The sequence below is a fragment of the Pyxicephalus adspersus genome, chromosome 1, assembly GCF_032062135.1.
Source record: "Pyxicephalus adspersus chromosome 1, UCB_Pads_2.0, whole genome shotgun sequence".
NCBI classification, from domain to species: Eukaryota; Metazoa; Chordata; class Amphibia; order Anura; family Pyxicephalidae; genus Pyxicephalus; species Pyxicephalus adspersus.
The window spans coordinates 113,044,567-113,060,874 of record NC_092858.1 but is presented as its reverse complement, the minus strand read 5'-3'; the positions used below and the strand labels follow the sequence as shown (position 1 = coordinate 113,060,874).

General features: G+C 37.9%; 1 protein-coding gene across 1 annotated transcript in view; it reads right to left on the bottom strand.

The window, feature by feature from the left end:
- Window positions 1–12,261, bottom strand: part of LOC140339431 (acidic mammalian chitinase-like) — a 49,238-nt gene extending 36,977 nt beyond the window's left edge. The window contains exons 1-3 of the mRNA XM_072424143.1: window positions 12,224–12,261; window positions 8,015–8,038; window positions 1,681–1,882 (exon numbers count right to left, since the gene is read on the bottom strand). Coding sequence (XP_072280244.1) covers window positions 1,681–1,882; window positions 8,015–8,038; window positions 12,224–12,248 — 251 coding nt within the window. The 5' untranslated portion in view covers window positions 12,249–12,261. The remainder of the gene's footprint in view (window positions 1–1,680; window positions 1,883–8,014; window positions 8,039–12,223) is intronic.
- Window positions 12,262–16,308: the final 4,047 nt, after the last annotated feature.

Genomic DNA, 16,308 nt, shown 5'->3' with positions numbered 1-16,308 from the left:
CCGATGGACCAGCTCCCCGGCATCACAGCATGATCATCAGATCACCGCTGGAGCACAGGGGAAAGGTAATGGGGGCTTCTAAAGTTACCCCGAGTGTGACTCAGGATTACCGCTTTTTATAAGTGGAATCCACCCCGAGTCACACTCGGGATTACCGCTAGGGGGGTTAAGGTGTATCCTGTGTATCACTCCAACTGAGAAGTAATTCCTCATTTTCTGAAGGTTCTCATGAAAATGAGGAAGATTTTCTCCATTTACCTTCAGAGAAACAATGATTTTATAGTTGTGGATGTTCTAGTCAGCCTCTCTAGCAGTCCTTTATGGAACACAGCAGTATCTGTGACAGATTTTGCATTCTAGGGTTTTTAATACCATGTGGTATGTTTACATCATGAGAACTTGATTCCGTTGCAAGTCAAGAGACATTCAACTAGGGAAGGGGCAACCTTTTAGACTTAATTTACAGAAGTATCTATACAAGTGATCTGTAAATAACCAGTTGGAAGTCTTCCAACATTCGTTTAGCTGTATACGTTGAAGCTTCAGCCACCTTGGGGCTTCCATTTGACAAGTGGATCTTTCTAAAGAGTAAGTTTGTTTCCGTGGCGTTGTTTGTTGTTTTCTTCCCTCCCTTTATGTTATTGCTTGCTACATCCCATTTGTACATGCTGTCAGGAGGGGTGTGAGGAATATGCAAAATTGTTGTCATACTTACCTGTAATTTTTCTTTCCTGTAAACTCCTACTGACAACATGTTTCCCTCCCTTATCCTGTCGCGAGCTTGTTACAGAACACCTGTATAGTAGAGGGAGGTTACTTTTATTGCTTTGGTAAAGTGGTCCTGTGGTGAGCAAGGGGCGGAGATTACCCATTTTTACATGTTGTCAGGAGGAGTTTACAGGAAAGGAAAATTACAGGTAAGTATGACAACAATTTTCCATGTTTTTTCAGTCCTTCTTCCAGGAATAAAAAAGTGAAAATTTAATTTAGGGATCTGGTAAAATTTCCTATTTAATTTATTAAATGGAACGTTGCCCAATGATACCTCACAATTCACATATTAAAGAACAAAAAAGAGCATGTAGCATTTTTTAGGAAGACACATGCTGAGATATATATGTTTTGAGATATGTGATATTAATTTTTGTATTGAAATAAAGTATTGCTGGCATTTCTCTGTTCTGAGGAAATATAATACATTTTATACCCAGTTTGAGAGCATTTCTCCTTTAAATTAAAACTTCATATGAGTATGTATGGATGTTAAAAAACAGATTTTGTTTTTTTGTTTTGGTGAGTACCTCCAATTTCTTTGGGGCATCAGCAAGCAAAATGTTTTGTACAGTGATTGGTATGGGGGTTCCACCACTCTCCAACCACAGCAGGTATCAGTTATTATATTAAATTATTTTTATTAGCCAAACACAATAATATCTTACAGCTTGGTTTTTGCCTCTAACCTGTAGGTTAAATTTACATTTCAGTTTCATTTGATTTCTGTAAATATACATTAGATGAAAGATGAATTTAAATTCTGGAGATTTAAATGACAGCAGCCTTAAACTGGCATTGTTAACAGGGTATGTATAAGTGAGAGAACAGACAGCTCTCTAATAAGTAGTGTTTTCTACTGAAACTAAAAGTCCCTTTGCAAATATTTATCTAAAGATGAGTACTTACTGTTGCTTTAGTGCAATGACTTGCTGATATAGCTCCTCGTCATTTACTTCATATGGAATGATTTTGTGATTTTCCATTGAAGCAAATGCATAGATGATGTGTGTGCAGAGATTTGGGTCCACATTGTTTGGAAAATAGGCAGTTGGGGATGGGCGGTACTGAGACCAGTTGGTAAAGTAGCAGACCAGCTTGTAGGCAGAGCCTGGAATGAACAAAATGTAAAAAGTTAAAAAGAATGTTCAACCCTGTGGTTACCAAAAGCTGTATATTAACCTGCACACAAAATGACAATGAATGTGTTCAACCACTAGGGAAATAAACATATTCCAGATAAAAACCCTATGGACATAGTTGATCCAAGGAAAGGCAAAAAAAAACCCTGGTTCAATTTGATCCAACAGGGGGAAAAAATCCTTCCTGATTCCATGAGGCAATTGGATGTTCCCTGAATCAAAAGTCTCTGTTATCTTTACTTTAAAACTTTATTACCCAGTTAAATTATGTGCATCTCGAAAACCATCCAGCTTTTTCTTAAAGCAATCTATAGTACTTGCTAAAACTACTTCCTGGTGAAGCCTATTCCACATTTTCACAGACCTTACAGCATTCCTTCCTTATCCGGAGATTAAATTTCTTTTCCTCCACACAAAAACAGTACTCTCTTGTCTTTTGTATTGACCTTAAAGTGATTAATTGGGAAGAGAGTTCTCTTTACGGACATATTATATATCTATATAGGGTAATCATATCCCCCTTAAACCTCACTTTTCTAGTTATTCTCTCTCATAGTTGAGCTTCCCTGAGCTTCTTTTTATTAGTTTAGTTGCCCTTCTCTGCACTCCCTTTAATTCCACAAAATCCTTTTAGTGAACTGGTGCCCAAAACTGGACTGCATATTCCAGATGTGGTCTGACCAATGCTTTGTACAGGGGCATGTCTCCATCTCTGCAGTCTATTCTTCTTTAAATAGCACTTTGCTAGCTTTAGATTTTGCAGCTTGGCATTTAATGCTATTAATGCTCTATTAGAACCCCTAGATCCTTCTCCATTTTTGACTCCCCCCAATTGTATTCCCCCAGGCAGTATGATACATGATTGTTGTTAGCTCCCAAGTGCATATTTATTTACATTTATCAATATTAAATCTAATTTGCCACTTGGCTGCCCAATCAAACAGTACATCCAGGTCTGCTTGTAGATTATAGACATCCTGTATGGACTTTATTCCATGACATAGTTTGGCGTCATCTGCAAACACAGAAATGGTACTTTTAATCCCAAACTCTTTATCATTTTTAAAGATGTTAAACAGCAAAGGTCCCAACACTGAACCCTGGGGTACACTACTAATAACCTCAGACCAGGCAGAGTATGAAACAATAATCTCTACTCTCTGGATGCAGTCTTTAAGCCAGTTCTCTATTCATTTACAGATTGTCTATTCTAAACCTATTGACCTTAACTTGTATATTAACTGTCTGTGGGGTACAGTGTCAAATGCTTTAGCACAGTCCAAGTACACTATATCAACTGCAACTCCACTGTCTACAGGTTTACTTACTTCCTCATAAAAGTAGAGTACATTTGACAAGTAAATAGATAGATAGTAGCTAAAGTATTTTTTTTTCTCTAATGCTCATTTTGAACCCTCACTATCTACAGCCCCAAGTGCTTACCCACCACTAGGTGCTTACCCCTAAAGGAATTAGAATCAAGGGTGTGAACCAACCAGATGCTTCATGTTACAATAGTACCATCTATCCTAAATGTCTTTTTGTTTTTCGGGGGGCGGGGGTTAGAAACGTTTACATTTTACAGATGTCTATAATCTATAAGCAGACCTGGATGCACTGTTTAACCCCCCTAGCATTCTAATTCTGTCAGTTTTTTAATGCAAAAAGTGATCCTATTTTTTTGGCATAGAAATTCTTGTTTATATTGTGGGCCCATAATTCTAAGGATTAACTCCCAGGAATAATATTTATATTTATTTATTATATTAAAATCCTAAATTATAATATACTACATAATTATAAAAAATAATTATATAATAGACTGCAACAATGTAATTTATTTAAAAAAAAATATTTTATCAAAAATTTCCCACTGAAATTTTCCAAACAAGGGTGCAATATTATTGATAAATAATAATATAAATTAAATGCAGATTTTAGAAAAATAAAATATTTACATTTTTAGTAGAAATCCCGGGTATGGTAGATTTTGAAGCAGAGTGCTGCACAAAGTCCAACATCACAGTCAGGACAGTAGAACCTGGTTTCTTTGTGTTTCTTCCTTCCTCTGTCATCGGTCTTTGAGCAGCAAACCATGCACATCCTTGCAGGTGCCGCCTTTTTCTGGGTTGGTGGGATGTATTTAATAAAGTGACGACCGGTCAGGCGTTCTGGGTAGACAACGGTGGAAGCACGACGTCCAGGTCTATTCACAGCCACTGATGGTGTTTGGTGGTTCTTGACTATGGATTCGGAAACTTGCAAAATGAAGTCTGAATGATTCACAGGCCTCTGACAATTTTTTTGTACAGAATGTAGGCATTCCATAGGCACTGCTCAACTAGATGCCTGAAAATCTTCTTGTAGTACTTCCTTTGCTGTTTCCTCATCGCTGGATAGAATGTCATGGCTTGGTCAGCTCTGTCGACAGCTCCCATGGTGTTGTTGTAGTCAATCACCACCTGTGGCTTCATCACTTCTTTTCCATGTTTTGTGTGTACCAGAACGGTGGAGGCATCATGGACAGTACTCATCAGGCACACATCTTTCTTGTCACGCCATCTCAGGGCCATCATCTTGCCTTTCTGCCAGGCAACAATTTCTCCTGTCTTCAGCTTCTCTTTTGCAAACAATGATGGCAGGTTGCGCCGGTTAGCCCTAACGGTACCATAGGCATCTGTTCTGTGATGGAGAAGCTCAGGAGAGGTGTAGAAATTGTCAGTTGTGACACAATAGCCCTGACCTAGCAATGGCTCAATGAGGGATAGCACTGAAGATGTTGCCAATCCATAATGGCTGTATCTGGGGTTGAACTGTGTCCCTTTTCCAGTGTACAGTACCGTATTCCAAATGTAGCCAGATGAGGATTTGCACAGCATATATGTTTTCACGCCAAATCGTGCCCTCTGATGCAATGTACTGCACCCAGCTGAGCCTCCCCTTGTTAGCCATTTGACTTTCGTCAATGCTGACATCCCTTTCTGGCACAAAGGTTTGCTGTAAATTTTGTAGAATTATCTGAGACACTTCCCAATTTTTCTTCAGTTTTGGTACAGGATGGGTATCATCAAATTCTAAAATTATGGTGTCATTAAATTCTTCATTGTTTGCGAAGTGCAGGTACTTCATGATGAGGGAAAAGCGGTATTCTGGCATGACTGTGCCAAAGAATGGAGTGGCAATCATTTTATTCTTGGAGCAGTACCACTTCTGCATGGGTTTGCCCAGTACTCCCTGCAGGATCACCAAGCCCAAAAACAGCCAAATATCATCCTTGATCACAGGTACCTACTTTCTGCTTCTTGCAAACCTCAGGTGTGGAGCACCTTGTTGTCCAGCGTACCTGCATAAAACAAAATAAAAAAGGTATTTTATAATATGTTCTTTTATAGTATGAAGGTTGCAAGTAAATATGTTAGTAAACACAGAGCAGCATATATGTTTGCACAAAAAAAAGAAAATAGCAAAAAAATGTCAAAAAGTTAGCAAACACAGAACAGCATACATGTTTGCATAAAAAAAATTTCAAAAAATTAGCACAGAGCAGCACACATGTTGTGCATAATTTTTTTAAAAAAAAAGTTAGCAAACACAAAGCAGCATACATGTTTGTATAAGAAAAAAAATTAGCAAAAAATTTTAAAAAGTTAGCAAACACAAGAGCGGCTTACCTGTTCGTCTTCGCAACAATTTGTTCGATAACTTCATCGGTCAAAAACAACTTCAGGTATGCCAGTGGTCATCACAATCAGCCTCAGTTTTTATCCCAGGTTCCCCCCGGTGAATGGAAATCTTGGCGGTGATGCCTGGTCCGCATCAAGGTCAATGGATCACCATGTGCGCACAGCATTGACCTCCGGTTCAGAATCGTCACTCAGTTCACTTTCGCTGTCTGATGACAAATTTCCTGGTGAATCCCTATAGCTCGATTCCACAAGGGACGCCAAATCGCTATCACTGCTTTCAAATTCCTCCAAAACAGCGATTGCGCCGGCGATATGCCTTTTAAATGCCATTTGGTCTCCAGTAATCAGTCAGGAACAATCAAGGTCAAAGGCAAAGTGATGAAATGATACATTCAGGAAGTGATTTATAAGCCATCAAAAGGTCAGATCAAGGTCAGGGCTAATAGTGGACAAAATGTAAATCAAGGCACTGGGCAATGATGCTTGCACTAAAATATGTATTTATACTTTACTTGTGTGTTTTTATGTGTTTTGTACTGTAAAAAAAAAGTTTAAAGTAGTAATCTGTAGTAATCTGCTTTTAAATTTCCCGCCCCCAGAATCCATCACTCCACCACATCTTGCCGGGTGATGCGGCGGGGATGTCCCACCCCGCTTACTCCACTCACTTACAACCACCAACGAAGCTGCTCGCATCACCCGGAGGCTGCGAGAGTCACATTTTCCGGGTGATGCAGGCAGCTATAGTAAATTCCAGCGGGAAATCACTGCTGGCATCACCCCGGGAATTTACTGTTGGTGATCGCATCTGCAGTTAGATGTGATGCACCATGCAGAAATCCTGCATGGTGCATCGCATCTAACTGCGGATGCGAGCAGCGGCATGGCCGGGATCCGGGCGGCATTTAAAAGCAGATTACTTGGTAATCCTCTTTTAAATTTTCCACCCGGCCATGCCCCCCCGATGGACAGGCACCCCGGCATCACAGCGGGATCGTCCAATTGCCGCTGGAGCGCGGTGCAGAGGTAAGGGGGGCTCCCAAAATTACCCCGAGTGTGACTCGGGATTACCGCTTTTTGCATGTTTTTTCCACCCCAAGTCACACTCGGGATTACCGCTAGGGGGGTTAAATAAGCAGCCAAGAGGCAAATGACATTAAATTATTGCTAGGAATAAGGTTATGCTTTTTGGGGAGTCAAAAATGAAAAAGGATTTGGGGGTTGTGGTAGATCATAGACCATAATATTAAAAGCTTGCAATATCTAAGGCTAACAATGTAGTTTCCTGTACTAAAAGAGGTGTAGACTATAGAGATTGAGACATAATCCTACCCCTGTACAAGCATTATTTCAACATCACCTTAAATACGCAGTGCAGGTTTGGGCACCAGTTTACAAAAAAAGATATTGTGGAACTGAAGAGATTGCAGAGAAGAGAACTAAACTAATAAAAACAAACGGAGAAGCTATGAGGAGAGAATAGCTGAACCTAATCTGTTCTCCCTTGAGAAGAGGCACCTAGTAAAGACTGCAGAGACTATTCATCCAGGGAACATCTGATTGCCTCATGGGATCAGGATTTTTATTCCTGTTTTAGCAAATTGAGCCTGGCTTTATAGGGGTTTTTTCTCCTTCCTCCAAATTAAAGGAGGAGGATTAACGTAACAAATTAATGTATTTAGAGTTTCATCTAGGATATGCTAGAATATGATTTGTAGTATGTTTTTTTTTTTAGGGGTTGAACCTGATGGTCTTTTTTGTACCTATGTAACTTTTATTATCTTTCTTTGCATCATTGGTCAGGGCATCTTGCGGACAGTTATTGTTTATATTCATATGTCATTGCCCAGGGTTTTTCGATAGATACAACAGACAGACATTTCTGCACAATAACAGTAATGCCTACAATGGTAGAGCATAGGTTTAGATTAATGTGGTGAAAATTATATGAGATTTTTGTGATTGATTTTAGACCTGCATACATAGAGCGTGAAGAGAGGGTCAGTAAACTTAAATAAAAGTTTGAGAATCCAGGCATTACTACTGCTTAATATTTGAAGTACTGTGTGCCTATTCTAATCCCATTCTGTGAAGGTACATTTGAAACATTTAAATTACAAGGTGATTGTTAACATATTTGGTTATTTCCCGTACTCACAAGACAAAAAGCATGATGATGAGGTAAGAACATGAAAAGATCTAATAGTAAAACTAAAAATTAGCTAAATTGATTTATTTAGCAGAATGATTGCAGGCCACTTGTAGTAAATAAGTGAACAAGACCTTATTAGGATAAAATGTAAACAATGAATATCATGTGTTTCCTTTTCATATATCAAAATGCAAATTGTGTATATATACCACCATCTTCTATAAAATTGCTTTTCCATTTAGCATTCATGGAAAATCTCTTACCTAGCTGCAAAAGAGCCAGCAAACCTTAAGAAAAAAAAAAACAGAGAATAATTTAAAGTATCAGTCATAAACAACAGCATTCAATACTCTCCCACCCCCTCATATACTACTAGATCTACAATATTTTTAACAAAATTAGATCTAATTTTTAGTTACACATAAAAGAGAAAAATAATGCACCTCTGTATTCACTGTTACATCATAAGGTGCATCTTCTAAAGCAATTGGTGTAAGCAACTGAACTGAAAAAGTATTTTTTCAAAAGAATAAGATGTTGTTCGAAAGAGACATATGGATAGAAGGGAAGAGCAGAGTGGCAGAGAGATAAGCTCATCTGGCTAAAGCTTCTAATTTCAATGTATAGCCTTAGCCTGAAGGGTGACAAGTCACAAAACCTTTAGGTGTTATGGAAAGCAGGACTGTTCTACAGATGACAGCATATGTGCAGTACAACTAATAGCAATACTGGTGTTATTTTTGTGGCACATGAATAGGGATGCAGCAGTCCATCCCATGAATGGTAGTGGTGTAACAGGCTGCAAGAAGTGGGGGTGGCTTGGCAGAGCTCAAATCCAAATTCATAATAGCGATGTCATGGCCTTAACCTTTTAACTGCCAATGAAGAATACTGCTTACAAGGCCACTGCTGTAATGTGTATTAATGTCCACTTGTCACTAGGGGGCAGTATGAGACTATAGTTTTTATACCGAGAGCAGTCAGCTGACAAGTAAGCAATAGGAGTAAACCCGGGTGGGGCTTATTTGCACTGCTTATCTCGAGATAACTCGGCTGGAGTCACAATGGCTCAAAATTAATATGATTGAGAAACACTTGGGCAAAATAAGGTTGACAATGCACCAGGACCCGATTGATTACATCCATATGTCCTCCAAGAGCTGAGTTCAGTTATTTCATAGCTATTATTTCTAATTTATACTAGAAAACTAGTATAATATTATACTAGTTTATAGTATAATATTATACTAGTTTAATAAACTAAAAAATAATATTATAAGTGATAGCCAGCATGGTTTCAAGAAAGACCGAAGTTGTCAAACAAATTGTCAAACGTTCTTTTTATGAGGAAGTAAGTAAACAGGTAGACGGTGGAATAGCAGTTGATATGGTGTACCTGGACTTTGCTAAAGCATTTGACACAGTATCCCACAGATGGTTAATATGCAAGTTAGGGTCAATAGGTTTAGAAAAGTGAATCTGTAAATGGATAGAGAACTGACCTAGGGACTGCATCCAGAGAGTTGTAATTAATGGTTCATACTCTGAATAGTCTAAATTTATTAGTGGCGTACCCCAGGGTTCAGTGTTGGGACCTTTACTGTTTAACATCTTTATAAATGATATAGGGTTTGGGGTTAAATGTACCATTTCTGTTTTTGCAGATGACACCAAACTATGTAATAGAATAAAATCTATACAGGATATCTATAATCTACAAGCGGACCTGAATGTACTGTTTGATTAGACAGCCAGGTGGCAAATGACAATTATAGATAAATGTAAAGTTATGCACTTGGGGGCTAACATCATGCATGCTTCATACTGTCCAGGGGGAATACATTTGGGGGAGTCAGAAATAGAGAAGAATCCGAAGGGTTATGGTAGATCATAGACCTAATAACAGCATGCAATGCCAAGCTGCAATATCCAAAGCTATTAAAGTACAGTGGTACCTTGGTATAAGTCTGCTTTGGAATAAGTCCAACTTGGTATAAGTCTTGTTTGGACACAAAAAATTTTGCTTGGTATACAACCTTTGCTTAGTATACAACCTTTGTGCTGGAACTTGTATGGGTAAAAATGAGTCAAAACACCGCGCGCTACCCTTATTTACCTCTCTCGAGACAAAGCCACGACTGCCCACGAGCATCAGTACACCGGTTCCTACTATTCAGTGAACAACCCACGCTATAACTCTCTGTGAATTACATAATATCTTCTCCTCCTCCCTTCTCAGCACCATCCTAGTACGCTCTCGACTCTTCTCAGCAAGGTAAAGTGAGGTTAAATTTTCATTTATGTCATCTAATTGCGTTTGTATTTACATACTTTAGTATTAGGCAGTGTTTAAATTATTTTATACAACCCCATCAATGAATAATATGCCAATAACTATAGGATTTTTTTTTCATGGAAACGGATTATTCATTTTCCTTTTTTTTTATGGGGAAAATTTGTTTGGTATAGGTCCAAGGATCTGGAATGATTTAAGGACTTATGCCAAGGTACCACTGTACATTCTTGTATTAAAAGAGGAAAAGACTGCAGAAATGGAGACATAATCCTGCCCCTGTACATGTAGCATTGGTCAGACCACATCTGGAATATGCAGTCCAGTTTTGGACACCAGTTCACAAAAAGGATATTGTGGAATTGGAAAGAGTGCAGAGAAGGGCAACTAAACTAATAAATGGAATGGAGGAGCTCAGATATGAGGAGAGATTAGTTGAACTGAATCTATTATCACTTGAGAAGAGATGTTTAGGGGGGATATGATCACCCTGTATAAATGTATAAATGGTTCATATAGAGTTCATCTCTACCCAAATATTCACTTCAAGAATAGATCAATACAAAGAACAAGAGGGCACTCTTTGCGTTTGGAGGAAAAGATGTTAAAGATGATAGAGAAAGGATTCTTCACAGTGAGGTCTGTGAAAATGTGAAATCGGCTCCCTCAGGAAGTAGTTTCAGCAACTACTATAGATTGCTTTAAGAAAAAGTTGGATGCTTTTCTAGAAGCACTGACTATAACTGGGTATTAAGAATTTAGGTAAAGATAACAGAGACTGTTGATCCAGGGAACATCCAATTGTTTTATAGAATCAAAGCAGGGTTTTGTTTGCCTTCCTCTGGATTCAACTATGTCTTATAGGGTTTTATATCTGGGATATATTTATTTCCCTAGTGGTTGATACTATGTAACTATGTCACTAGATGGGCGAAACTCAATCTCTAGAATGACAATATGGAGATGTTACTGGGAAAGACAGCGGGAAGTTAGTGAAATCAGTTATATTATTGGAAACATTTCAGCTTTAGCCATTTGATGGACTTTAGGTCCACTTTAACTGCAGTTGAGAGGAATTATCACAACAATGTTTGCTCTTGTCTGTGTTAGCAATAAAAATAATTAAAAAATATATATAAAAAAAATATAAAAAAAGACCTTTTCATTGTGCATCTCAGAAAATAGTTTCACTGTTTTACTGGACCTTAACTTAACCACTAAATATCACCTCTGATCTGCTCTTCAGTTACACTCAAATGTGTGTAATGGTTGACAGATTTACCTTTAAAGCAAAAATGAAAAAAAAAAAGAAAACAACTGCATGATACTGTTCCTCTCTTTACTGTCTTGCAGAACTTTTAGCCTCTTTATATTCAACATACTTCCAGATGTATCATGTACCTGGTAACGGACTACCTATACATAATATACAATAAATAATGTACTTAAATACACACTATATATATTCCAGTATAAAATGAGAAAATGCAATTAGAAAAATAAACTTGGTTTGGCTTGGGTCACACCAATTGCACTCCACACCAAGTGTCCTCATGTTGATTGTATAACTAAGTAATGTGAAGTTATGGTGACATGGCACCATTTACTGGTAGTCAACAATATTGCACGAAAGGTTTAAGAGTGGACCTATCATAAAAATGTGTAAATTAAAGGGATCCTGCGTCACATTTTCCAGAAGGCTTTAGGCTGCCGGTTCTGCACATGCCCAAGCGGGCCCAAGGGGCTTTTCAGGCACTGAAAAAAAAGAGCTGAACTTGCGCATGCAGAGTTTTTTTTCTTTTCTAGTTATAGCAGGCTATGCTAGCTGGCCTCATGCCTGCACAGTACGAGAGTGGATGATGTAGCCAAAATAAGGAAGAAGATGGCGGGGTAAAATACTTTTCTAAAATTCGGTTTTTAATGTTGTTGATCTGATGGATTAAAATAAGCATGTTGTCAACTTCAACATGAGCCAAATTTGAAGCAATGTACAGAGATTTTACTATGGAAAAATTGATATATATTAAAAAAAATCCATAAAATTTTAGCGAAAGACAGGAGGATTCTATATTTCGCTCAGTTTTTTATTGGGGTTCAGGGCACATCTTTCATTACAATATGCTATAGCTCACAGCAATTATTTTCTCCAAAATAATTATTTTCTTTGTAGAGAACTTACCTGCCCACACCAGTATCTTTTGCATGTTCCCGTCTGTCTCCAACACTCCAACACTAGCTTAAGAGTAGAGACACCTACTTATAGTAAGGAGGAGCCCATATCAGTTAGGGAACTGTGCAGGTGGTACTGCAGATATAGCAGGATCCAAATTTCACATATCCAATAATTACAGTACAAATAAATATTTATCATCTATATATAGAGTTGTAAACAGCCTAAAAGACAAATCAAAGCCACTTGCTGGTTTTAAAACAACTCTGTTCCAACAGAAGCTCATGCTTACTAAATGACTTTGAGAGCAGTCAAATGTGCCAAGAGTATTGTTACTCATAAAATTATATAATGGGTAAAAAAAAAACATTGCTAGATTTTATTCTTTATTTGATTCAGATTTTGATATGGTGCTTTAGGCATTAAGAATACATTCGTACACATTAAGTAGTACCAATAACGTACACAGTGTATAGACCCCATTAGTTGGCTGTTAATATAAGACTATTGTCCATACATTACAATAGGTTCATTTACACCAGGACATTTCCTTGAGGCAGGTTCTTGAGCTTTATCTTAAACGTTGCTTGCAACGTTTAAAAAATTAAAACAGTGGGTTAAAGCTGGAAAACGCCCAAAAACACGGGAAAACACGGGTAAACGCTTCCATTGATTTGAATGGGACGTTTTCCCGCAGTTTCACGCGTTTTTGAACACTTAATATGCAAATTAGTTTAAAACACAGGGAAATGCGAAAAACGCAGCACAGGCGTTTTCCAGCATTTTAAAGGCAAGCTTTAGAATGCTAATAAAAATGCATAAAAACACATATAACCGCAATAGAAACGTTTACATGCGTTTTTAAAAACGTCCATGTAGACCCAGCCTTACCAAACTGAAAAATATGCCTGACATTACATGTTCAAAAAAATTTGGAAAACTGTAACTACATACAATAAAATGTGAAAATTTAACTCACAAGAAGGTGAATATATCAAAAAGAGGAAATGTCTTTAACAATTTGAACTTCAACGGTTTTCAAATTACTGCTCATATTTAACCTCCCTGGCGGTCTGATTATAGAAGTATTTTTAATTGTCAAAGCGGTACATTGGACATTTAAAAATTCTTATTATTTTAAATTTCTCTCCTGGTCCAGCCCCCCAGCTGCACGCTCACACGTCCCATGCCTTCCTTTACATGCCAGGGACGCAGATGTCAGGCATCACTGGAGGTCACTGTGTGCACCGCTGGAGGATGCCGCCGGCACGTGGGGATCAGGAAAGCTTTCCAATATCATTTACAATTCTACCCCAAGTGTGGCTTGGGGTTACCACTTTTGGTACTGAAAATTAACCCTGAGCCAGGAATACCAGGGAGGTTTAATCACAGCAACTTCTTAACAGCTCTTAGATTAATTAATTTGATTAATTGCATTTCTCTGGCAACCCTACAGCGGTTTGATAGAAATTCAAACAAACATTCGGTCTGGGGGGTATCTTTCCAATCTTGCTTTATGGTGTGATCCACAAAGGGTGTGCAATGTAATGGAAGCCCTGAATTGAGCACAACATAGAAGGAGGACAAAATGACTGGGGCCTGCTGAAAAAAGGGTTGGATTTGATATGAGAAATGGAGCACAGCCAAGGAGCATAAAGGCTCCTAATATAAGAAAGAGGGCACCATTTTAGGTTTTAAGCTGTTAATGCAGAAAGTCTGCTCAGCCAACCTAAAGTGTTTTTACTTTATAGTCTGATGCTGTATTTTGATTTAAACATGACATGACACTTGTCATACTGCCTTTTTTATTTAGTAATTTTTTGGTTTGTTCATGTATAACAGCTCATATAAAGATGGTGAATATCTAATTTGTGGAAATGTCTAAAACTTGTGTTTAATGCTTAACTGCTTTAACCTCCTGGGCATTTCACTGATGTGTGGATTTCTGTATCAAGCGATTTCTGTTTTTCATGAATTTTTTTATATTGTAGACCTGTAACTTACCAAAATATGTCTAAACAAGGGTCTAGTAGATATTCTGAATATAATAAAGTTTGAAGCACACAATCATGTAAGAAATTAATTAATTTATAATTAAAATTAAATAAAAAAAAAACACAAAAATCAGCTAAAACAAGAATGCATAAATAAATCAAAAATACTGAAAATACTAAAAATGCAATAATTCTGTATACTGTATAGTACTATATTTTTCCAAAACACCTCCCTAGTGTGGTAAATTTTCGAGTCCAACGTCACCTACCTATAGACAAAACCACATAAATATATTTTTTATTATTTTTGTATTGGATTTGATACAGGACTTTGTATTGAATCTAATAAAAAATATATGAATTTCCCGCCACGACCCCCATCAACGGGTGCACGCACCAAGGTCATCAGGAATCGCAGAGGAATGGGTACGTGAATGCCGAGCGTTCTAATTCTCTCTGTATTTCCTACAATGTAAAATAAATTTCCATGCAAAAAATGTAACTTTTTGCATGGAAATTTATTTTACATTGTGGGCTTGAATTCATAGACATAACTCAATAAAATATGTCCAAAATTTGATACATTTCTTTTTTTTTTTAAACTGAATTTTTATTGAAAAGTTTTTTCAAGTACAACAAAGGAAACAAAACAAAACGTTAATGAAGGAAGAAAGAACATGGACGTTAACACAGCATACAGGAGCATTAGCAACATATTACCAAAACCATAAGGCATAAAGTAGTAAACAAGTATATATATTATATATATATATATATATATATATATATATATACACACACACACACACATATACATACATAAAAGCTACAAAAAGAAATAGCAATAGTGGAGTGCAAATGATGGAATGTGGTTTCCGGCAATAAACATGACAAACCAGTAAATTCCCGTATACAGGACATAACATCTAAGATGGGGAAGGAGGAAAAAAAAAGGAAAAGGGATTTCTGAGACGATTTGCTATATAACAAAAGGAGGGGAGCAAAATAAGACCATCACATCTGCAATTGAGCATAATAATCATCCCATGGCTCCCAGACCTGTTCAAATTTAGTGACAGTGTTCCTGAGCAGAGCAGTAAGGTATTCCATCATTCGAACATCCTGAATGCGGGCGTATAGTTCTTCTAATGATGGAGGGGAGACAGACTTCCACTTAGTGGAAATCAGGGTGCGGGCCGCTACCAAGATATGTGTGGTGAGCTTGGATATAAGCTTGGTAGGACTTGTTAAGGGCAATCCCAGCAGGTGATGTAGAGGATCTAAAGTGGAACGGCATTTGGTCACCTTCCCCAATAGCTGGTTAACCTTATCCCAGTAACTTTGTATAATAGGGCAAAACCAAAAAATGTGTTCTAACGTCCCGCCTTGGGACCTACAGCGCCAACAAGTCGGATCAGCCTCTGGGAACAGCCTATGGAGGACGTCTGGGGTGTGGTACCACCGGAATAAAATCTTATATAAGTTTTCTTTAAAAATGAGTACAAATGGAGCTTTTATTTACTGCCCCCCAGACGGCAGACCACTCCTCCCCATCAAGGGTGCGGCCCAAAACAGTTTCCCAAGTACTCATATAAGCAAATTTACCAGAGGCCTCCTTTGCTGACATGGAGAAGACGGTAGATAGAGGAGATAAGGCCCTTAGCGTAAGGACCAGCTGCACACAACCTTTCAAAAGGAGGTTTTTGAGAAAAGCTGGGAGATTGCTGAAGAGAGAGGACGAAATGCCTGATCTGTAAGTACCGTGTTTCCCCGAAAATAAGACACTGTCTTATATTTTTTTCGGCTTCCAAAAACACACTAGGTCTTATTTTCAGGGTAGGTCTTATATACTTTTTTTAATGAAAAAAAACACCATATTCCCAAATTCCCCTTACAAATTCCCCTTCTGATCACTGTGCTTTTTTTCCACTGTTCGGCAGTTAGGACATGCAACAGCAGGTGGCGCTGTGCCGGTTTCTTTCGCTCTGCTTTACAAACAGGAAAAGACACGATGCTGGCAGAGGAGAGAAGAGAGACGCTGCTGCAGCCAGAAACACACGCAGGATCGGGTATCAGGTGAGTATATTATTTTAATTTTTT